At 42.4% G+C, this 25376-nt stretch overlaps 1 protein-coding gene across 6 annotated transcripts; it reads right to left on the reverse strand.

Moving 5' to 3' along the window:
- Positions 1-11614: 11614 nt before the first annotated feature.
- On the reverse strand, positions 11615-22681 carry LOC123119658 (uncharacterized). 6 transcript variants are annotated; one of them, XM_044539539.1, is made up of 18 exons: positions 22576-22681; positions 22371-22410; positions 22154-22227; positions 21412-21477; positions 21218-21289; positions 20559-20631; positions 19466-19503; positions 19272-19385; positions 15268-15387; positions 15102-15182; positions 14947-15015; positions 14780-14857; positions 14509-14673; positions 13905-14012; positions 13753-13821; positions 13575-13637; positions 13362-13480; positions 11615-13205 (listed from the first exon to the last, which is right to left on the reverse strand). In XM_044539539.1, exons 1-18 carry the CDS (start codon positions 22576-22578, stop codon positions 12452-12454), a joined length of 2106 nt encoding a protein of 701 aa, XP_044395474.1. In that variant the 5' UTR covers positions 22579-22681; the 3' UTR covers positions 11615-12451. The 6 variants fall into 6 exon arrangements, with proteins under 6 accessions (XP_044395474.1, XP_044395473.1, XP_044395475.1 ...); XM_044539538.1 differs by having other exon boundaries at positions 21412-21480; XM_044539540.1 differs by having other exon boundaries at positions 11615-13199; positions 22371-22608.
- Positions 22682-25376: the final 2695 nt, after the last annotated feature.

Raw genomic sequence — 25376 nt, forward strand, 5'->3', positions numbered from 1 at the left:
CTTAACATCCCACTGTTTTCAGATTTTTATGAAACTTTAAAATATGGTTTCCATGAAGTTTTCATTGAATATCGGCTTTCGTGAGTGAATCGTGTGCTATTTGAAAATATTCCGTGAGAAGAATCTCAGTTTTTAAATCCCCGTTAATCCAAAACTAAGCCGAAAATCGTGAAACCTGGCATGGTGTCACGACATGGCACTTATATGTTGAGGAATTTTTTCGTCCATTGTGGCGCAAGTTTTATTACAAGCCTCTTACAAACCGGAGCTTCTCTCAAAGAAGCCTCGTGGTTCCGATAGGGAAACGTGTCCCCCTTGTGGGCGAAACATAATCATTGCCTCTTTCCGCCTTGTATTTTCTTCTACGGACAACATGGAACGACAGGATATCCGTGCTGAAATTTAAACTTATTCAGGGTTCGTTTGGCCTTTTTATACACTAATTGAGTTTCCTAAGCATTTAATGTCCATAATTCAAATCTGAACTTCAAATACATGCTCCAGTTCACCAAAATGGCTAGAAAATTTATACATGTGTCCTTGGGTGCATGTTTAGGTTCCATGCCAGGAATGGGAACGAATTACAACCGTACCCGCGTCCTGGCTCATCCTCAAACATTTGGAATCTTGGTTTTTAAATCCCCGTAAATCCTAAACTCACCAGAAAGTCATCAAAGGTGGCATGGTGTCACGTCATGGCACATATATGTCGTGGTAAAAACATTGTCCAATTTGGGCCAAGCTTTATTACAAACCTCTTACAAAAACCAGATATTCTCTCAAAGAAGCCATGTGGTTCCAATAGGGAAACGTGTTCCCCTTATGGGCGAAACATAATCACTGCCTCTTTTCGCCTTGTATTTTCTTCCACAGGCAACATGGAACGACATGATATACGTGCTGAAATTTAAACTTATTCATGGTTTGTTTGGCCTTTTTATGCACTAATTGAGCTTCCTAGGCATTTAATGTCCATAATTCAAATCTGAACTTCAAATACATGCTCCAGTTCACCAAAATGGCTAGAAAAATTATACATGTGTCCTTGGGTGCATGTTTAGGTCCCATGCCAGGAATGGGAACGAATTACAACTGTACCGGTGTCCTGGCTCGTCCTCAAACATTTCGAATCTCCGTTTTTAAGTCCCCATAAATCCAAAACTCACCAGAAAGTCATCAAAGGTGGCATGGTGTCACGTCATGGCACATATATGTCGTGGTAAAAATATTGGCAATTTGGGTCAAGCTTTATTACAAACCTCTTACAAACTGGAGCCTGTCGCAAGAACCCTCATGGTTTCGATAGGGAAATGTGTCCTCTTGTGGGCCAAACGATAATCACTCCCTCTTCTAGCCTCGTATTTTCTTCTACACGCGACACGAAACAATAGGATATTCGCGCTGAACTTTGAAATTATTCAGGGTTTGTTTGACCTTTTTATTCATTAATTGAGTTTTCTAGGCATTTAATGTCCATAATTCAAATCCGAACTACAAATACATGCTCCAGGGCACCAAAATGGCTAGAAAAACATACATCTTTCCTTGGGGTGCATGTTTAGGTCCTATGGAACGAATGGGAACGAATTTAACCGTCTCGCCGTCTTGGCTTGGCCACAAACATTGCGAATCTCGGTTTTTAAATCTCTGTAAATCCAAAACTCACCAAGAAATCATGAAACTTGGCATGGTGTCACTACATGGTACATATAATTGTCCAACTTGGGCAAAGCTATATTACAAGCCTCTTACAAACCGGAGCCTGTCGCGACCCTCGTGGTTCCGGTCGGGAAACATGCCCCTCTTGTGGGCGAAACGTAATCGCTGCCTCTTCTCGCCTTGAACTTTGTTTTCTACCGGCAACATAGAATAACAGGAGTGTCGGGCTGAAATTTGAAACTGTTCAGGGTTCGTTTGGCCATTGTATATATATTACTAATTACTAAGTTTTCTACGCATTTAATGTGGTCCATAATTCAAATTTGAACTACAAGCACATGCTCCAGTGAAGCAAAATGGGTGGGAGATCATACATGTGTCATTGGGTGCATGTTTAGGTCTCATTTAAGGAATGGGAATGAATTACAAACTTGTCTTCATCATGAAACATTGAGAATCTCGGTTTTTAAATCCTGGTAAATCAAAAACTCACCCAAAAACATGAAATTTGGCATGGTTTCATGACATGGCACATATATGTCGTGGTAAAAAAATCGTCCAGTTTGAGAAGAGGCGCACACATTAGTAGCCAACGAAGTCCTTTTTGAAACAAAAACCTGACACGTTAATATCACAAACGGTTGTATTATATTAACCGTGTCGAAATTTAACCATACTCGGTGGCGTGCGTGCAACTATTTGATTAGACGGGGCAAGCGCAAGAAGTCCGCCGTGGAGGCTCGACAGGACGCATGCGAGTAGTCCGCCACGCAAGCTCGACGGGACGCGTGCATCCTGTCCACCTCACAGGCTCGACAGGACACGTGCGAGCAGCAAGGCCACCCATGCTCACCGGGAAGCGAGCTCTTTGACCTCCATGCACCAGATGTCGCCCGTCTCGCTCACAACTTCTCCATTAATGGGTTAATTAAAGCACCTAGACGAAGGGTGTTTGTTTGTGATCCCATGGCAATATTTGCTTTGTTCGTGTTTTCAACTCGTATTCCGCCCTAATTTAAATTGCCACATAGGGCAACGGATAATACGACCACAAATAAAATGGCAATGGATAATACGACGACAAATTTACAATGGCGCAGATAATAATTGTCTTACATATTCCGGATAATTTAAAATGACACATGCGGCAAAGCTCGGAAGACACGGGGGCAAGAGAAGAAGGAAATTGCAGACAACGATCTAGGTCGCTGCTATCTCTACTCGTCGATGGATCGCCGGGAACGAATTCCTTCATCTCCTTCTTCAATTCCTCACGACTTTGCTTGAAAGCAGCCACGGATTCCTCCACCTCCTGCTCGCGCTCGATCCGGAGCTTCCTCAAGCCACCCATAAGTTCCTCGATGACCGCTTTCAGCGTCATCTCCGAGGCACTGCTTTGATCATGCAGCATCTTCCAGCCGGCGGCCTCCTCCTCCTTCTCTGCGACCAACTTGAGGAGCTTCGCATTGTCACCCATGAGTTGCTCGACGAGGCCGATCACCTTGTCAACCGAGGCATCGCTGATCTTGAGCAGCTTCATCAAGCCGTCGACCAGCTCCTGCTACGTAGTGACGCCAGCGAGAAGGTCGTCGTCGCTGGAGAAGGACTTCAGGAACGCCGGCTCGTCACGATGGCCGACACCGCGAATGCGCTTGTGTGAGCCCTCGCGTGCCCGTGAGAGCTCGTTTGAGGGCTCCACGGCGCGCCGGGACATCTCTGTTGCGGCTGCGGCTTTGTGGCGGGACCTCTCTAGTGCTTCCGCGGCCTTGGTCTTTGCTGCCTGGTTATATGTCCACCCTAAACTCCTCCTACCGGTGATGGCAGAACGACTTGACAGGAAAGACCAGTTTTGTGGGTGATGAGGAGTGGAACTGTGAAGTAATTTTCGAGTGGGTAATTTTTATAGCTCGGTGCTAAGTGTGAACACATATTAGTTTGATAGGTGTGAACAGATTTGCAATTACTTATTGTGTTGTAATCTGCAATGTGACGAGAAACAAGGTCAAAATTTATTGACGGCAGAAGGTTGACCACGTGGTTTCTCGCCATTGAGGCGGCCGCGGCGCGCTCTGCTCACGTCCGTCCGCGCGTTTTGCTCGCCATTGAGGCGGCCGCGGCGCGCTCTGCTCTGGCGTCCCTGCGCGCGCTCTGCTCGCTGTTGAGGCAAATTTACAATGGCAATGGTTAATAATTCTTAATAATTGTCTTACATATTCAGGATAATTTTAAATGCCACATGCGGCAAGGCCCAGAACACTCACGAACTACATATGCATACAATTATAATAAAATATGAGCTAAAAGGCTGAGCTGGCGGCCTTCCGACGATGGTCTTCTCAAACTCCATGATCAGCATAGCACCCTTGCCGTCGTTCACTCCAAGTGTCCCGACCCGCCTCCGCCTACGGAGCTACTGGCGCTGGGAGGCTCTTGGGGCTGCTGGGCCTCTTCCAGAAGAGCTTGACAGCGTGCAATCGCGTGCATGACAACTCCGCGGAACCGCTCCATTTCCATGTCTCTGGCCTAGTAGTAAATTTCGTCCATCAACTGCATCCTCAAGATATCACGTTGATGATGTTCTACTTCGTCAGGGACGTCAACTCCGCCAAGGATGCGCTCGAGCCTGGCCACCGCATCATCGGGATCGAGGTTGACACGGCCACCGCGGGGCAATGATGAAGCCGCAGGCTGCCTGTGTCTTGACTGAATCGCAGAGGTCCTCTGCCCATTCCTTGCGGGGCATCAGGCTCTCGTTAAGCACTGGTAACGCCGGCTCTTCAGGTTGGTCGTCAATCATGCCGCCGAGCAGCTTTGGATCTTTTGCACAGTGGATGGCAAATTGCTCATCACACCTCCTCTGCAATATGTCGATTGTGCTCCCAAGGACTGTCACACCGATATCGCTGCCGATGGGCCATGGTGCCTGCACCGGCCGATGAAGCTCTTGCTCCCCGACCTGCTCCGCCTCGTTCTCCTCGCCGAAGATGTAACGCAGGTAGGCGTCGACGTCAAAGCTTTGGTCATTGCCTGGCATGCTTGGAATAACTAATGGTAGATGGGTGAGGACTAGATCTGCGCAGAGTGTCGCGGCGGTGCGTTGCCGCCTGGGTTCTATGCAGCAAGCCGTTAGCTGGTGGCGGGAAACCGGTGAGGGAAGAGGCGTGGATTTTACAATTCACCCATGTGGAGCGCAGGAAGCATTCGCTGGAGCGCGGGAAGACTAAGTGGAGCACACACACTGTATCTGGTGCCACGTGTTATTTATCACACAAGTGTTAACATAAGGAAACGTATGTGTAAGTTACTAATCATCGCACACGAGTACTCGCAGACGCATCGTGTGCGATACTCCTAGCCACTGCAAGCAACTAGTTTGCATTTTTCAAAGTTTTTTGTACACACAGAATCGCACACGAACTAACTGTATTAACCGTTTGTGTTGTAATTTCTCATCGCAAATAGTTCATCCGAGTCGGTTGTTTGCCACGTATCACACACATCTTGTTAAGTTGAACCGTTTCTGTTGTGTTCGCTAATCGAAAACAGTTCGTCTGAGTGAACCGTATGCCCTGTATCACACACACCTTGATCTGGCTAACCGTTTCTGTTGCACTCCCTAATAGCAAACAGTTCATCGGAGCGAACTGTATGTCGTATATCGCACACACATTGATATGGTTGCCCATTTCTGTTGTTCTGCCTCATCGCAAACAGTTCGAACAGGTTAACCGTGTGCCCTGAATCGCACACGCAACTAAAATCTGAACCGTGTTTGATGCATCCTCCATCGCAAACGTTTTGCACATTTTTGACGGGTTTTTTACACCACCGTTTGTGATTAATGCATCGCACACAGTTTCGTTGAAGGATGTCTAATTGTAGTGTCGCGTTAGCAGCAACCTGTAGTAGTGCATGCTTATCCTTTGCTACAAAAAGGATTGGGCCACCTTGCTGCACCTTTTCTACACTTGTTACTTGTTACCCGTTACGAATTATCTTACTACCAAACTATCTGTACCGATAATTTCAGTGCCTGCAGAAAATACCTTGCTGAAACCGCTTGTCATTTCCTTCTACTCCTCGTTGGGTTCGACACTCTTACTTATCAAAAGGACTACGATTGATCCCCTATACTTATGGGTCATCATGCTGCTAAAGACGGTCAGCTCATCCTCTTCAAGCTTCCCCGCTTCCTCTTCCGATCAAGCATAGGAACGTGCTCATCATCCTTGTTAGGAGCATCACATTGATGGTGTCTGACTCCTGGGTGTCTGGATACTCGGGGATCGGCGAGCCCAGCGGCTGACCTGAGCCCATGGCATGCTTTCCGGTTTCCAGCCCGAAGGAGAAGACCTACTGCATCTGGTGGTAGTTCTGGATAGGTGTGTTCAGGAACTCTGCGTCCTTGGGGGAGCCTAAGAAAGAAACAGGGCAGAGTGGTTAGTTAGTACGACAATGGTTCATAGGTTTAAACAGCTGGTTAGTTAGAATGGCATGGTTTGTGAGCTAACCGTGATGTGGCCTTGGTAGTGCTCTGCCTCCAAAAGTATCGAGCAGGTGTCCTCGTCCCATGAAGCACCGCTCAGGTCTCTGAGCTTGGAAGCGGTGATCCACCTCGCTCTCCACTTCCTGAGGTGGTTGTAGACCTGAGTCGAGCTGACCTCCTGTCCACAAAAGTCAACCACCTGCTTTGCAACAATGTTCAAGTGCAGCTCCTTGAAGCCATTGTCAGTTCTCACCCTACTAGCTATGATCTCACACATCTTGTTAAGCACGAAAGTCAAGATGAACAGCTATCATTTCATGTTGTTCCCCCTGCCATCCTTCTTCTCCTTTGCGGCTGCCTTTTGAGCAGCAGCATGAGCTACAACATTGGGATGAGCCAGCACAAATGGAGAAACCGTAGGCGGCACGTCGAAAACGTCTGAATCAGAAGGCATCTGGTAGATGGTAGGCTGGGAGTCCTCGACGTAGGACGCCGGGAACTGGCTCTCGGACAGGGCCATGGCCTGACTAAACTCTTGTGTGCTCGTCTCCGAAAAACGTAAGCGTCATCAACACTAGAACACACTACACATTGACAGTAGGAAATACCAGTAAACATGGACAGACCGAACTAGTAGTAACACATGCACACATGGATGATCTAGTTCAAGACAACACTACCAAATCCATCAAAGCATACCACAACACAATACAACAGAACACAACATTAATCATGGACACATGGATGATCTAGTTCAACACTGGCACACTAGCATACCACACATCTAAGCATATGGCTAATCCATCCATGACCACTAGCTATCAATCCTTGCCGACATGGAAAACAACTCCTAGCATGCTTCAAATCCATCACAACTAGCTACTAGAACATCACAGTCACATAGATCGGAAGATCTAACCCTACCACATGTACCGATTTAGCTAGAACTAATAGAGAGGAGGGGTGATTGAACTCACAGACGCCATCGGAGGAGCTGCGGAGGAGGCGCTAGACACGTCGGAGAAGAGGAGCAGTCGATTCGCCACCGCCGTCAACTGGTTGCTGGAGCAGTTGCGTCGCTTACCTCGTTGCCGATGTAGAACCGCGCCAGAGGGAAAGCTCGAGAGGAGGGAAATGGTGGTGGGAGTTTTGCCGCTGCGGTCACCCTGGCTATATAGGGCAACCGAATCGGCGGGTGGTGATGCAAAATCGTCCCGTCGCTTTTTCGGAGACGCATGCGAGCTCCCGCCATCTCCCTGCTCGCAGTTGGCCAGCGCCGCGTTCCCCTCCCCTGCATCGCTCGAGACTGGCTCGCTGAAAACCGTCGATTCGGGCGTTTCTAGTGGGCTTGGCCGAGGACTGCTTTAAGGTTCATGCGGTCCAAGATTTTGATGCGGACCAGGCAACCAAATAGCCTGTTTTCTTTTCGGGTGGGTCTGACTAGGCCTAATGCAAGCAACCAAACACATCCTAAGTTTTTGAAGGGTACTTGCCACGCAATGGTAGCCAATGCCTTCGCTGGCCTGAGGCCGAGCAAAGGCCCTTTGGGTGATATCCTCGAAAGCCAACGCTGCGACCTTAAAGTGGATCAGGCATGTTCACCTGAAAATGTGGCAATTTTAATTATTTGGAAAAAAATTCTATAGAGGATGTTCCGTTTGTAAGAATAGAAAAAAACAATCTGGTAGGCCACTCCGAACTCAATTCTGAAGGAAAATTCTGTTGAATTTAACCTCTTTCGGGGAAAAATGAGCTATGTCCATTGGCTCATCAACACCAATGTTTTTCTATGTAGGAATCAAGAGGACATGCCATTGCAAATTTGCAATCAGGGTGTGCGTGTATTCGTGCACTTTTGGATTCTACGAATCAAAATAGCACTTCAAAGTGGGAAATTACCTGGCGAAACTGTAAATGTTAAATTTCCTTAGGAATAGGAGTTAGGGCTGTGCACTTTGTTTGGTCAATGAAAACAAAAACTTCAGTCTTCCTCTGAACTGACATTGACACTGCGTACTAGTCATAGTCATACACCTAGGAGGGCAGTACTATCACTCACGGGCTCAATGGTGGTTGTTAACGGCGGCGAGCTGGAAAAGTGGCGATGGATCCCAGATCTTGCCAACATTCATTGTTTGTTGTTGCCTTGTTGTTTTCTCAAGTAATTATTCAGCCAAAAAGATACAGCTTAATTGGCCAGCCAGCCAGCATTGACGAAATTCTGCGAACATGCAAACAGCTTAGCTTTTGGGCTGAGCTTCTCTACTCAAAGTGCATGTTGTACTACTGCTACTACCTTTGGAGAGCAATGAATCTTTTCATGCACATGCACGCATGGATAATGCGTGCAGTTGACTTTGTGTGGCTTCGCTCTTACTCTCATCATTCTAGCTGAGATATGTTGTTGAGCTAGGACTCAAAGAAGAAGGCATGCACTTTCACTTTGTTATATTATATGTCGACCTTAATTGACTATAACTGCTTATGGATGAACCATCTATATCTTGTGGAGGTTCTTGCTATTATGTGACAAAATGCAATTAAGGGTTGCTTCATGTAAGTAGTTCGGCGGAGGATTGTTTGCCTGTCTGGTTGGTTTGTACTAACAAAGGACGGGCGCTGAGTTTGGTAGGAAAGAATCCAAAAGGGTAGAAAAGAGAGGCTGGAGTTATGGACCACTGGTGGCAAGTCAATTCGTTTGGTGGCAAAGCATATTACAAACAACACCCCATACGACCTCTCACTGTTCCCATCCCCTCTTGTTCTATTTATTTTATTTTATTTTTTGTTTTCAGAAATAGAAAATTGAAATTGTGTGGCAAGCAATGGTTTGTGGCTGAAAATCTGTAGTATTACATTCTAGAGTTTTTGTGGTGGATAATACATTTTAGAGTAATGTTTTGAAAAGGTCAGTGCCAGCTTGAGTTGGTTGCTTGCTAGTGCCTATCAGTAATTCGCATTCGCTCACCAAAAAAACAGTAGTTTGTATGGTACTGCAAAAAAAAAGCTATCAACTTTCCAAAGGCATATGCATTTGCAATAATGATAATTGATAAGAACTGATAAAATATGCTTGAACCTCGGCTAGTTTCTTCGCAAGCTGTGAGTGATCTGAACCATTGGTTCTCGATCGGACGGTGCCGCGATAATCTTGCCAAAGAAACTCCACCCCAGTCGCTATCCACTATGGCAGCACCCACACAGAAGGACAATCAAGTAATTCCACAGCTCCTTGGATGAAGAATCATAGGAGATAAGGCGCCAGCAAAGCGCCCCCCCTCCATTCCTACATTAATCGGCTGTTTCCGCGCCGAGGAATTTTTGAGCCCGGAATACACGCAACCACAACGTCCAGATCAACAAAGGACCACCGCTCACGTGACGCGAGTATGTTATACACACCCCAAAAAATACAGCGAGATTCAATAATACGATGAGATCAATCACGGTGAAAATATAATCAGCAAATTTTATCTCCTGATTATCATCAGTTCTGTCGGTCATCTGCCGGTGGTGTCTCCTGATGGAACTCGTACATCACCGATCGAATCCCGTAGTAGGTTTGGTGGCCTCTCCGTATCTCCCTGCATGAATACGTACTAATTTCAAACAGTTGAACAGTAATGTGGGCAGTAATCAAATGATTAGTTTGTTTCCAAGATGGCTACCCCCGAACTGTTTGTTGATTTGTTCAAATCATCATCATAATACCAGGGTGCGTGTACCAGTATTTTGTTTGGCTGCACAAACTGTTTGGGATGGGGACTTCGTCGACTCCGACGTCTAAATTGTAGTCGGTCAGCTATTACGTACAAGAGTTACTTTTTTTTCTCAAATATCTTAGCCGTGTAATACAGTAGTAGATCGTAAATTGCATTTCTCTGAATTATGGGACACCGGTTTCGATGCGTGGCATTTTATTTTATTTTTAAACCGGGTAAAAGATTTACCACGTATATTAATTAAGAGAGAAAAGAGTTCGATCGTGTTGTATTATAACACACCCTTACAACAAGAGTTGCTACTCTCGCGACATAATTAAACCCAATTGCCCGCTGACACCCATAACAACGCCTCCGCCTTAATATTTTGAATAAGGATTGGAGGAGGAGTGCTCTTGTGTCGGAAAACCCGTGCATTTGTTTAATTCCAAATTGCCCAAGAAATGAGCATGGTTAGAGAGGCCATGGCCTTGCGCGGCATTTTATCGAATTGCGACGAATAAACACCGCCTGGTAGACACAAGTCGAGGCGTGGTTGCACATGTACAAACTCTCAAGTGGACGAAGAAATGCCAAAAGATAATGGGGGTTTAGATGCAACATCCGGTGCCAGTGTGTGTGCACTGGTGTATGTTGGGTGGTCCTGTCCGATCCACTGGCCCTAATGACAGCATAACCACCATTAAATTAGGGGCTTGGACCCTGAATAATGGATAGGCATGCATGCCTATCTCCCACAGCGGCTAAGCTGTTGCTGCTGCTGCTGCACGCTGCACAGCTGCTTGCAATGTATATTCCCCTGGTCATGTGTGGCGTGCTCTCTTCCAGCACTGACCCTGCATCTCACTGTTCCTCCAGCTTATTAGTAGTTTGTTGGGCATGTTTGTATGGCTGGTCACAATCAGCTTTGCTACATGTGCTCCGATCCCAATGTGATGATATGATCCCCTTTCTCCCTCTTTTCCCTTTCCCTTTTTCTTCTCCGAGATGCATGCGGCGGTTAGTTGCCGAGCGTTCGGGTCGCGGCGATTTTATATCTACATTATCACGCAGCGAAAAATGGTCTGTTTCGCTAGTTTCTGCAAATTATTCTTCTTCATGGAATTTTCCTTCCACGAGAGAAGTGGCAAGAATGGTAGTAATAGTACTGTTGCTAGATAATGTGTTATGTGTAGAAAGAACAATGTGAACTGTGGCACACGGACAGAGATGAGTTTGCAAATAATTGGCAAATGATCCAGAAGACTGGTCCTTGTGTGATGAAGGCACTAGTGTGTCAAGTTAGGCGCTATATGTGTCAATGATAAGGAAGGAGGGGGTCTCCCTCTTGCCCTACCATGGGTATCCAGCTTGTATCCATTAATCCAACCGACTGATGGAGCATCTGATTTGACTAATAATCCTTTAATTTTTATCTCATTACCCTGGTGTCACTGCAAAAATCACCACGACCATACACAAAAAATATAATGAGATAGATCATATTCTTCATAATAATGAGATGAAAGCATCTTCGATGGTGAATAATCAGGTACTCCCTCTGATTCATACTCCCTCCGTTCGGAAATACTTGTCATTGAAATGGATGTATCTAGATGTATTTTAGTTCTAGATACATCATCTTCATCCATTTTAATGACAAGTATTTCCGAACGGAGGGAGCATTACTTGTCGCAGCTTTAGTACAACGCTGCAACAAGTAATATGGATCGGAGGGAGTACCACATTTTCCACGCAAGCACCAACAGATTCAAACTTCAAAAGCTTGACTAACACAAGGGAAGAAATGCAGCTTGTAAGCAATTTCGTTCACAAGTTATACTAGAGCTCCTTTTTAGCGAATTACACGCGCATCCATACACCTAGCTACCATGAGTATTCAGTACATTAAGTCGAGTCAAGCAAAGTAGCAAGGGGTGTCATCATTAAGCAATCAAGTGAAGTATCCATCAAGTAGTAGAAGAAAAGGAAGTGGTATTAGCAGGCCACAGGTTTCCACTTTTCTTGTCATCTGGTCAATCGGGGGTATCTTGCTTGGCATGCTTTGGATGAGTAAACATGAGAAAGCCAGAGTAGCCAGCGTCCAAAGCCAGAGTAGGAAAAGAAAGTTTGTGGCAATTGCTGATAGAGAGTACCAACAGTTTAAATTCTACCATTTGCACTGGTGCATAGTTCGAATGTCTGAAGGGTCACGAAATCATAAAACATACTCCAGTGTTCTCGCACCTCCGTTTCATAATACGAGGCGTACTAGGTTTCGTTAAGACAACAAGGCTTTGACCAAGAGTTACTCCATTAACATGTGGTTTATATATATGTTAAAAAGTAACACAAATTATCAGTAAGCACTTTTGAATAAGAATCTAGTGATACCAATTTTATGCCATATAAACCACATGTTAACAAAGTAATTCTTGGTCAGAGCCTTGTCTTAGCGAAACCTAATACACCTTATGTTTGAACCGGAAGGAGTATTTCATAATGTCAGGTGGTTTCACAAATCATAGCCAGGTGAAGCAGACTCTGGCATTTTTCCCGGGGAGGTGCTGGGGATTTATTCAGAAACATGCTCCACTCAATCCGGTCAGTATAAGCTTCCTGAGCGACGCAGGCTTGGTTCTGGCCTGATGGGCTCCCCAGTGAAGGGATCAAACTTGTAAGGCTCCCCTGTGTAGGGATCAAACCTCATTTGCTGATGTTCAGCAGAATATTCAGCAGAGGACCTGGACTTGAATTCTGGTTCTATGTTTGTGGCGTACCCTGCGGCAGATACCAATCTTCTTTCCCTAGGGAGAACAACTTCGGCTGGTCTTTCAATGTAACTCTGTTCTTGTGTGTATCTTCGCTCTATATGCCTTCCAGTGTTCTGTCTGGGTTCATGTGCTGATCTCTCAATATAACTCTGCTCATGTATGTTTCTACGATCTAGATGCCTTCCGGTGTCCTGCCTGGTTTCATGTGCTGATCTTTCATTATAACTCTGTTCTTGTGTGTATCTTCGATCTAGATGCCTTCCAGTGTCCTGTCTGGGTTCATGTGCCGACCTTTCCTTATAACTATGCTCATGTATGTCTCTTCGATCTAGATGCCTTCCAGTGTCCTGCCTGGGTTCATGTGCGGATCTTTCGTTATAACTCTGTTCTTGTGTGTATATTCGATCTAGTTGCCTTCCAATATTTGGTCTTGGTTCAAGTAGTACTTCTTCTCGACGCAGTCTTGGTTCTGGGTATCTTACAACAGCGGGTCTTTCTTCGCCATATCTTCTTGACTGAGACACTATTGGATCGTCAACATAAGAGGAGGAAGGATAACCGCCTAGGGAGCTGTATCTACTGCTCCTGCAAATAAAATGGATCTCAATGATCACATATTCACATGAAATATTTGCAATAGCAACCCAGTAAAAGGATGCAAGCAGAGAAGTTATTAAGCTCGTAAAAGAGAAACAGGATCATGCCAATGTCCTTTTGTTCATTGCCTTCGAGGATGCCTACCCGGATGCCGTGTAATCGTAATCTTGATGTCGGTATCGCTTGGTTTGTATTTCAGAATTTCTGGACAAATAAGTAGTATCCTGTAATATTTGTGCTGCGCCAAAAGCCTCAACCTTGCGCTGCAAGTCAAAACTCCATACATTAGAATGCATAGTTGCTTAAAAATACAGCCAAGAAAGAAAAAGGGAGGTGCTGAATAAGATAAGTAAACACCTTAGCAATTAATGAAAGGAAATATTCTCCTTTATTGCGTTTGTCAGAACCTGTTATCAAAAACTGCATCGAGAATTAATCAGACTAATAGTGCCATTTCATGCCCAGGTAAGAGGCTTTTGGAAAAGAAAAGTTCAGGTAAGAGCTCAGAGATCATCTACGTGAAACAATTACAGACCTGATTAAGGACGGCAACAGCACCTGACTCAGGGAGCTCACTGAGGCTCTTTATGCAGTGGATGTCAATCTGGGAAGAAAAATACAGGACGATGATGCTCTGTACCCACAAAAAACAAAGATAAATAGGAACATTTCTAACAAATTACTTACGTCGTATGCACTGCCAATTCCAAGACGTAAAATACGAAGTAAGAGTTCGTTGACGGCTGAAGGTAGTGAATTAAGAGCTGCTTCATAGGGATCAGTGACATCAGCCACCTAGGGGATAAAAACGCAAATATGTCAACAAACATACCACCTTTTTCCTTTCTGATGTACGCATTTTATTCAACTCCCTCTATTCCTACACAAGAACCGTGCTGGGAGTATTGATGTCAAATCTTATACTTATGTTGTTTTGTATGAAAAAATAATAGGCGTTTAGAGACAACAACCGTCTGATTCAATAACAGACAAGACTATATCAGAGCATCAAGAGCTGCCAGGTTAATGACCATTTCAATTTTAAAGCAATTGTACTACAACGTGCATCAGCCAAAGATTAGACCTATTAGCACAATATCAAGTCTTAATACGATGGATCTTGTGACAACTAGACGGATATACAAGTGAGCTAAAGCTTTAGCAAGTCAAAAGCTAGCTCAGTTGTACAAATTAGCTGTAGAAGTAGTTCAAAGTTTAAGGAGATTCTCTTCTCTTAAAATCTGACTTTTTGGCTTTAGTACAAAATGATTATATGGTGTAGCACCCATACCCTGTTTGATAGTCTTGGAGCTTTCGTTTGACGTTCAACCGAATCATGTCCGTATCTGCCATGAGAATAATCTGGCTTGCCTCCTGATACATTTGATCTTCTAGTTTTCACCTCTTCACGACTTCTCTTATTATCGTTCTCTACTGCAGGTCGAGCAACTGAAACCTGTTGTGATGAACAGTACCACGGCTAAATTTGACTAATCAAAGGCAGAAAAAAACAAATTAAGAAGCAAGAAATAGCCCCCAAAAAATGGTATTCCTATTCATGCCTGGATCTTGAAAGATGGCCCTCGGTTAGGTCCGCTGACAGTTTTACCATCCATTTCTTTTATTGCATTGTCAAGCTCCTGCAACCAATTAAAATTAATGTAAATTACTTGGTTATAGCTTGAGCTATACAACTTAAAAAGATATCAGAATTTACACAACTACTTACTGAACGACTGCCAAAGTGAATGAATCCAACTGGGTATTGTCCTTTTCTTGAGACCGCAACCCGAATTACCTAATCAGCAATTACACGTCACTTTAGGATTAACATCACAGATAAGATTGGTAACAAACATGTGATAGCCATGTTGATAGACAAACCTCTCCAAAATGTCCAAAAAGCTTTTTCAAATATTCCTCATTGGCATTTGCTGGTAGATTACCAACAAAAGCAGTCTTAATCTGTGTATCACCAGAATAGAGAACACAATCAAAACATAAAATAGCTATACTGAAATTAAGAAGAAATGTTCTCCATTGAAATTACCTTGGCCATTTCATCAGCATCCACATTAGACTCCCTCTCAGCCCAATTTATTGCTGGATGCAAAATACCACCAAGCATAAAATCTGTTCTGGAACCAATACGGAGTACACGTGCTGCAGCCTGTGATGTGTGATCGATAGTTTTAGGAGGAAAGGAATCAAGGGAAGATGATCTGTTCAGATAACATGGACGAAAGAACATCTCCGTGATGATATAGATATTTCCCTTTTGCATACATATCAGTAGCATAATCTCAGACCAGTGACGAACCAACATAATATGTTGACAAACATACACATAATTTGCAGCTATGATTAATGTCAGAAGTGAGACTCCGCCGCATGCAATGTCAGCTTAAGATTGTGAGCAGTACATCTGTGCAGAAATGAAGCTAAGGAAAATGGCGAAATGAATGAAGGATCAGCTTGTCAGACTTTCCAAAACAGAAAGGCTCAGTCACTGGCAAGTATCTGATGGGTTAAATTACGAAGGAGATGAGAGAGGGGACAACAGTTTACAGAATAAAATGAGTAACAAGGAAGTGCATGATTCAATCACTTGCAGAGATGAGATCAAATGCTGATTTCCATATTCCAATTCCTTATTCCTACATACTTGTTCTCATCTTTCTGATGCTAAAACTCGGATTAAACATTGGAGCTGTACTACCTATACATGACTTCTGATTCCACCACATGTTCTCCCAGTTTCTAAAGAAAGAGTGAACCAAAATAAATAGCAACAACGGCATAGTACCATTCAGCGGATAATGGAAGCGCCATGGATTGCATATGCTATCAAAGGACCAAAACCTTGATCTCTGAAGAAAAATGAAGACCAAAAACAAACACGGAGCTGAGTGGCTCGCTAGCTTTAATGTCTTTTGATGGAACTAAGTATGTGCCTCCGAAAAATTTGAACGGAAAGACAAGGCTAGGAGTAGTAAACGACAGAAGTTGGAACAGAATATACGTAATACGAAGTAGATACTTCAGATAAGAGGAAGAGGGAACTGAAGGACTTATTGTCATTCCTGTCATCAAGGTGATTGGAACTCCATAAATTCCACGCAATCAAACATTGCGCCCCCGAGCAAGTCTCTTCAGCAGCCGAAAAGAAGGCAAAAAGTTTTGTGGTCTTGGCATCAAAGATCTAGCTACACAAAACAACTGTCTCCTAATGAAATTTGCCTACAAACTACTGTATGACACCACTGAACCTCAGCTACCCTGGATCTCCTGGATCGAGCAACAACATCTCTCTAGCCTACCACAAATAGCTTCTTGCCCAAAACCCTCCTTCCTAACAGAAGTTATCCAAACCCAGCTACCAAAGCTTCTAGACATAACTTTCGTGATCTCAATCAATGGCCAGAAAACGTTCTTTTGGCATGACACTTGACCCACCAACAAACCTCTAGCAAAAGCTTTCCCAAGCCTCTACTCCCACTCCACAAACACACACGTCCTAGTTGTGCACATCATGCTTTACGGGCTAGTTAGGAACCTCATGAACCGGCTAACCAACGCTGCCTCGAGCGAGCTTGTTGCTCTGTCTTTGTTGTTACAGGATTTCCAGCTGTCGGACAGTCCAGATGAGCGCTTCCTTGTGCATGGCCCCAGATTCTCCTCCAAGGCTGTCTATGACATATTAATGCAGGAAGTAATGGAAGATGATTGTGCTGGCTTAATTTGGCGTTCTAGAAACCCGAGCAAGATCAAGATATTTGCCTGGCTGTTATTCAGAGGGAGACTAAATACACGAGCAAACCTGTTCCACAAACATATCGCACCTGATGCTCACTGCCCGTGTTGCTCTGCGCTGTCCAAAGACACTGTACACCTGTTTGTCTCTTGCCCGGTTGCCACCAGGATCCGGGATCTGCTCGGTTTACAAACTACAGGAAGATTTCAAGACCTTTGGCTCACTGCTACTCCTGCTGGCCTAGACCCTTGCGTATGGCCTGAAGTGCTGCTCACCATCTTCAGAAATGAGAACCATACTGCCGCTGTAACTGTCAGAAACATCTGTAGTGATGTAGACCTCTGCTTGCATCGGTTTAAAAACCCGGTGGATAAGGTGTCAGCCAAGTCTTGGCTTGACTACCTCTCCTTGCAGCTTGCCGCTGACCTTGTAACTACTTGACCATTGGTCCCCGCGGGTGATACCTCAAAACAAAAGCTCCATAAATTGATAAATTTCATGTTGCTAATTACTAGTGAGACCTATTACAGAGACCAGAAATATTAAGCAAAGGTATAAATTATTCTTTTGGCGTATAACTCACTAATATACCCTCCTTCCATGCAATGTCTCGTCAGATGTAGCAATTGTCACAATAGGTCATCTACTTAATCGGAGAGATTGGGGATTAACATAAAAATTAGCACAGTGCCCGTGCGTCGGTACGAAACCACCAAAAATATTGAGTTAGGTCACCAGCACTGGAGATCATCGGAAGAGCGTCGATTTCTTACAACCATTTTGTGGTTCTGACAAAAAAAATGAGAATGAGAAGTCGAGGAGGGGTTGTGGGCGGTGATGAACCAGAGCAACTGAAATGGCTATGCGAGGACCATCACAAGATTTGAGCGAGAAGTTGTTTCAAATTTTGCAAGGAAAAGGGTCAGAGTAAGACCGTACATGTTGTTTGTACTTTTTGCAAGAGTACTGGTCCCACATGCGAGTATGACTGTATTTGTTTATTTGTGCTCTTTGCAAGGATGTTGGTCCTCCATGCGAGTACAAGTGGAGGAAGAGGAGTGGACTCACTACCAGCTCTAGACTTTATAAATATAATACTCCCTCCGTTCCTAAATATTTGTCTTTCTACAGATTTCAACAAGTGACTACATACGGAGCAAAATGAGTGAATCTACACTCTAAAATATGTCCATATACATCCGTATGAGGTAGTCCATTTGAAATCTCTAAAAAGACAAATGTTTAGGAACGGAGGGAGTATAATATAATATATAGGAAAGATATGCCGCCATATCTTTCTCCTGCACTCTGTAAAGGAACTAGTGTAGTGGACAGAAATCCTTGTGAAGATTGGAGATTTGATCAAAGATTGGAGGTATGTGTGAAATCGAAAGCAGCATATCTCCAATTCTGATATTTCTTTACAAGTATGCCGAACAAAGATTTGTAGGAGACATTAAATATGGGCAACTCCTTCAGAAGTATAAAGTTCTTTGCTTTAGTTTTCATATCTTCTGCAGATCCAGAATGTATGAGGAACATTTTCATACGCAAAAAGTTGAGCACAGAAGATTGTCCTTTGCAATGCTAATCAGTCATATAAGAGAAAAGGATGAGAAAATATGTTACATCATAAAAGTTCATAACCAACACTGAGTATATGACCCCAAGAGATGGGCTGCTTGTCAGCAGAACATAAGGTATGTTGGTAACTTGGTGTCAATTCATTGTCTAGCTTCCTAAACTGAGGTAGCAGCACTAAGGATATGCGATTACTTGAGCATGTAATGATGGACTGTCTGATGAACTTCTTTTGCTAGATAGACGATTTATGGCAAGCAATAATATGCAGAATCATTGGGCAGCACCAACAGATAAGCAGAAGAATCAATAGAATCTAGTCATATATTCTGAATTTCTGATATAGACATAAGATGGTTTTATCCAATAAGATTGTTTATAAAATTGAGAGGCAATAATATTGATCAAGACCTGCAAGATAAATCAATCGACAAGGCTATGGTCAACTATAGTAAACTAGGAGCTAGGAAAGATGTTAAAAACAATACACATGATCTCAAAGTCAACAAGGTACGAAAAGTAGCTGATTTATATGCACCTTTAAATAGTTATAATTATAATTGGAAAATACTAAACAACAGAAAAAACTCAAACCCACCTTATCAGGTCATGTTCGATAAAGAAACTATCAGGTCATGACTTCCGCAATAGAATGCACTGGATGATGAAGTTAACAAAAAACGGATTTCCTAGCACAGAATAAGAGAATAGATACTTACTCCATGGGAAGAAAATCGCACGAACGCAAAGCCTCGATTTAGACGTCTTTTGCTCGTTGAAGAATCAAGATTTGAAGCCGTTGCAAGGTCAACTGATATGACATCTTTGAATGTCTGAAGGTCAAAGAATTGTATCACTAACTGTATATCCCAGTGTTCTTTCTTGACATAAAACAAAAAGAAACATGTTCTACCTTATGAATCAATTCTTCAAATTCTTCAGCACTCCATTCTGACAAAAGAATTAGATGATAATATACACGCGGTGTTTTTCATAAGAAAGTTCTCATAAACCAACATTTTAACAAGAAATTTTGTCAAGAACAACTGTTCGCAGTATAAGTCAAAAGTTTGTCAGACCCAATATATATATCTAAAATTTAGAATGTGTGTTTACCAATCTAAAACCACCTAAAGTTGGTCTCTCAACTATCCATACCATCCAGTTTTCATCTCTCAAAGCGGTTTTTTCCCTTCAAAAGTGGTTTTGGATGACGTGCGCCTACATATCAGCCACAACACCACCATGTATTTGTGACATGGTAGACACATGGTGATGATGTGGCCTACACATTGGTGCCACATTACTCAAAACCGCTTTCGAATGGCCAACTGCTCCAAGGGATGAAAATTGCCCTGTAATGATAGTAGAGCGACCAGCTTTGAGTGGTTTTAGAGTTCAGGGGTGAAAGCTACATTCATGATTCATGTAATAGTTGAGGATGAAAAACACGCATTTCCCTTCTTTTAATGTAAACAGAGGTTGGACTTGATAGCTTGGTCTCCTAGTACACTGCATCTCTTTTTATAATAGAGGATCTGACCTCAGTGTTAATCAATTTCATCAACTGTATAGTCATGTGATTTTTGTTTCCATATTGATTGTTATTCTATTTATTTTGACCTCCATACTTCGATCAAGATATTGGACACAGAATGCCAATCTTTAAAAAGATGGGGAGGGGGGGTGGAGTGATCAGCTGTTGCACAAAAAAACAGGTCTTATATTAAAAAAGAACAGTAGAACTTCGCCATGATAATTTTTAGTATTTGTTCTTTCATAGTTCTAATAAATATCTCCGGTTGGACAATTGTGAACAGCTCGTAGGCAATATGAGATAAGAGCTGACTAGGAGAAAGAAGTAAGCGGATCTTGCAGCTGTTTTCATTCCTTCATTTAGGCCTCGAACCTATTAAGTAGAAGATCAAGCACTGATCTGATGGATCAAATGCTTTCGGAAATTTTCTGCATTCTGATTATGAAGGTTCTTTCTGAGTGAAGCTTACCTTTGCAAAGATTTCCAAAGAAGAGTGTATCTTGATCCAAAGAAAGATCAACAGCTAGTCGCTTTCCTTGAAGCTAGTAGAGAACAAACAACAAATATATTATTCATGTTAAGATTAATATATGTGATGTAATAAAGATGTTTAATTCCATGATACTAAATAAGAAAGCTAGCGTCTTTCTCTCTCAACTCAACACAAAACTACAAAGGGAAAAAAAAGGTGAACTTGTGACAACATTTTATGATATTGATAAGGATATAAACAGCTCATCAAATAAGTATATTGACTAACAGAGCTGTTACGAACTAGTAATACATGCAAATTTATGATACTGATAGGTGGAGTGTATAATAACTAACTTGAAATTTCTTTTCTGGTCATGTTATTGAAGGAATTTACCTCACTAACCTCTAAATTTAGCCATTTCAGCCACAATAAAAAGAAGGTTGGTGGGTGTCACCAATTTATTTGCAATCATGTCTAGTTCCTTATAGTATATCATTGAAAAAGTACTCTTATAATAAAGACAACAGTTGATTATTTCCGATATTCTACTTGAGATTTGAGGAAATGGGGGATTAGAAAGTTTTAAAACATGTAAATACAATGTGTGATATGGAAATTTCTACAGCAATGAAAAAGAAGTTTGGTGTTCTTGCCTCAATCCCATTCTTTTGCCTTTTAGCAATGTAAGCACACTCCCTTTCTGCAAATCGCACAAATCCAAATCCCTGAGGAAGTTTGGGAAAATTAATGTTGATAAATTTCCTGATAAAAGTTACTCAATAGTATATTATGTCTGAAGAATCGAAAAATTTATTGCAACGTCACAAGAGTTGCAATAAAACCAGACCTTGGAAACACCATTCTGATCCTTCATTATGCGCAAGTCGACAATCTCACCACAAGTAGAAAATATCTGCTGATGAAATGGTCAGTCCAACGAGTATGTGGCGACCAGAAGAAATGAAAAAAAAACCTTTTTTTCACGAATAGATGAAAGTTAATGAATCAACTATGTGACTATTATTAATTTACAATGGAGAAAGTATACTTAAAGCTCAGCAGTCCAATAACCAATAATTGAGCAAAATTTCTAGCCATTGTAGTACTACATATTTCTGTTATTACGAGCTAGAACACGGCAATATTGCCTGCAGACAGATTTACCAAGCCACATCCAAAAAATTACAGAACCAGTTAAGCTTCTGGTAGATACAAAACATGGTTTAGGTGTGCCAATACATTTGATTTGGTTGGCATGGCTTACACAACATCCACAGTTAAAATGGGCGAGTAAACCATGCCATTAGCAGGTTTTCAGATTAACCTACAAACCAGCTGGTCACCCCCTGTTGGATTGCAGAAAACTAATAGGTGGAGATAAACAATGCGAAACGGTGGAATATATAATGCCAACAGACAGTTATTCAGCTAAAGATATGCTGTTCGGAAACATGGCATCTACAAATCACATCGGAGATGCAAGCACTTGAGGTAATAGTCTGTCCTTGCGCAGTACACCATTCCTGAATGACACCAACAAGCAACACCTCATACACAAGTGGGTGTTGACGGCTGTAGACAAAACCAACCTCTCGGAGTGTCCCCTCCGTCGCCGACCGCGGCAGCCCGCCGACGAACACCTCGGCGCCTTTCACTCGCCGGTCTGCACACATACCAGCACGTCATTCAACGACACGGCGCAAGTGCACAGCCACACCCAGAATCAGATCCCAAAATCCCAGAACAAATTCGCTCGGCTTCTCCACAACAGACTGCGCGAAACACAAATAAGCCCAGCAGCCTCACCTTGCTCGTCGTAATCCCCTTGCGACGCCGCCCTCCTGTCCTGAAATCCCCAGGAAAAAAACAAAAACAAAGTCAGAGACGAGGTCATCTCGGCAAAACCTGCACCGAACCGGGCGCCGCGCGGCGTCGAATCCGGTGGCGCCTGCGCGAAAGGATCGAGGAACGCGACGGAGATTCACGGGGACGGGGAGTGAGTTCCGAGTACCATTTTTGGTTCTTGTCTTCTTCAGCCGAGACGAGGAGGACGCAAAACAGAGTGCACGGAGCTTTTCTCCTTTCCCCTTTATATTTTCCTCGAATTATCGTTTCGCGTTTTTCTTGGAGAGAGAGACGACTGTGGCTTTATAACCAACAGGGCCCGCGCGGCCCGGCCTGTCGGAAAGCGTGCATGGTCCGGCCCGGCCTGGCAAGGTTACAGGTGTAGGCCTCCGTTCTTTTGGTTTTTCTTTTACTGCAAAGAATGAGAGATGTTTCTTTAACTTGAAAATGAGATATGTTTGTATTAATATAAAGGTTGAAGTGTAATAAAAAAGAGCAATATAAAATATTTAAACCTCATTCCTGCTATTTATACAACGGCAACAGACACAATGTATGTGCCTTGCAAAATAGTTTCGAATGGAGCCGCCATATGGCGGGCTCCATCCAACTATGAACTAATGCACGCACACCACACGTAAGTCACCCAGGTAGTTGTTAGCTGTATTTCCTTTTTATTTCTATTTTGTTTTTTTTTGGTATATGGTTAAATGAAGTCATTAATTTAAACAAAATCCAAATCAATTCCAAGATTTCAAAAAAATCAAAATAATTCTCGTAGCAAATTAAAAATGATACATGTTTCGTTTCGGGTTCAACATTTCCATATTTAATAAATATTCATTGTAGTGACTCTTTAGTGTTCCACACAGGATTGCGATGCAATTCATAGATATTCACACATAAAAATAAAAATGGTCATATTTCAATCATTTCAGAACCTTTCCAAAGCCATTTTCATGGATATTTTCATTGTTTCAGTTATCAAAAACATTTCATAGACATTTCACACAATTTTCAATTGTTTGAAAATAGTTTACATTCACACATGTTTTAGTTATTCCAGACATATGTCAACCAATTTCAATTTTATCAATCAATTTCAAAAGGCATTCCACACGCATTTTCACAATTATTTCGATTTTTCAAACATGCTTCAATTGTATGATGAATTTCAAAAGTATTTCACACATGATTTAATGACAATTTCTTCAAACATTTTTTCATTATATCATCTTATTTAAATAATATTTCTCCCTCGGTTTAACAAGAATTCCAATTTTTCATATTTTTGTCATATTTAAAAAAAATATGTGTTCTTGAAAAATATTTTAAACTTCTTGAAGTCTTTAGAAAAAATCTTTTTCTGGAAAATATTTTTATATTCATTGGTATAATGTATTATTTTGAGTATTTTGCAAATCTCTTCTCTATATTACTACTTAAAAAGAACGTAAGGTTCCCGTTTCACTTTTCTTCCTACCGTCTCTTCGTCCAACCTTCCATGTATATGATAATCAATCACCTTAATTTACTTACCTTCTGAACCAATTCCACTTTAATCTACTTACCAAATTTCTAATCAAAATATAAGGTAATTCATGGTCAAAATTTGATGAACATTTATTTACATAATCGCATTATTATTGACAGATAAATCACAAGCTAATATACTAGAATTTTTATATCCCGTTGCAACGCACGGGCATTGCTCTAGTATTCCTAAAAAACGATATATGTAGTTCATACGTATCAAACGTATCCATAAATTTTGTTATGTTCATTTTCACATAGTTTTGGCATGGTGCACATGCTAAAAGAACATTCGCAAGATGGAGGTGTTAACTCAACTCTCACAAAAAACGCATGTATGCATGCACATGAGGTACATGATGACGTTAGTTCTTTTAATGGTACTTCACAAACTTTAAAGTGTTTTTACTCTTAAACTGTGTATTCGATTTATGACTTTTCTTCGCTGTCACCTTTGTCTCGACGGAAGCTTTTATACTAGATGCCATATGTGTAGGTTTTGATAAAAATAATCAAATTAAAAGTTGCCATGTAGTTGGTATTGATTTCAAAGTTGCCACCTGGTAATTTTGATACAAACATGGAGGGAATTTGATATAAACACGTTGGAACTTTGACACTGACACAATGACAAGTTTCTTTATTGTGGGGTGGGATCATCTTAAAAGTTTTAACCTATTAAAGGAATGAAGATGCCATTGTATTAATATCAAAGTTGTCACGTTGTAACTGTGATACCAACACGGTGGCAACTTTGACAATAATACAATGGCAACTTCATTTCTTGTGGCGTGGGAACTTTAGGGATGGAAAAAGTTTTGTCGGAACATAGTTGCAAAGTCCTCGATACAAAGCCAGCGGTGAAAGCATATTGGGAATCAGCTATATAATTTTGTCTATATATTAATTTTTGCTGTAAAAGAAATTGTACTCTGCATAGATCATCACATGCATGCATGCATGCAGCTACCCCTAGACTTTGCATGTGAATGCATGGCTCTCATTGGGTTACACCAAAAAATATTCCAGGAACGTTACTCATTACCATTTCCACATATTAATCCAATGCCAAGTGTCAGGTTGTTTGTTTTGCTATTTGTGTGCAATAGAAATAAATATTTTTCGAGGACCAGAAATCACCAAAAAAACAATTTGCCAGAAGGGATGTCCGGGAGACCCGGGGGGGGGGGGTCCCAAATGTGGCAGCGATGGAGCTAGGGGGCACACACCCATGCATCCCTAGGTTTGGGACGCATCACATGGGTGTGTGGGGCCCACATGGCTCCCCTTGGTGCCTCTTCGCCCCAACGACTTTATACCCCACCCCCCTAAAAACTTAACTTTGAATATACAAATATTTGTGTGTCGTCGTTTCATCTAGAATCGAGGCGATCCAATCTAGAGGTCTTACCCTGCTGGTGAGGGAAATTGTTG

Source organism: Triticum aestivum, chromosome 5D, assembly GCF_018294505.1.
Source record: "Triticum aestivum cultivar Chinese Spring chromosome 5D, IWGSC CS RefSeq v2.1, whole genome shotgun sequence".
Taxonomy (NCBI): domain Eukaryota; kingdom Viridiplantae; phylum Streptophyta; class Magnoliopsida; order Poales; family Poaceae; genus Triticum; species Triticum aestivum.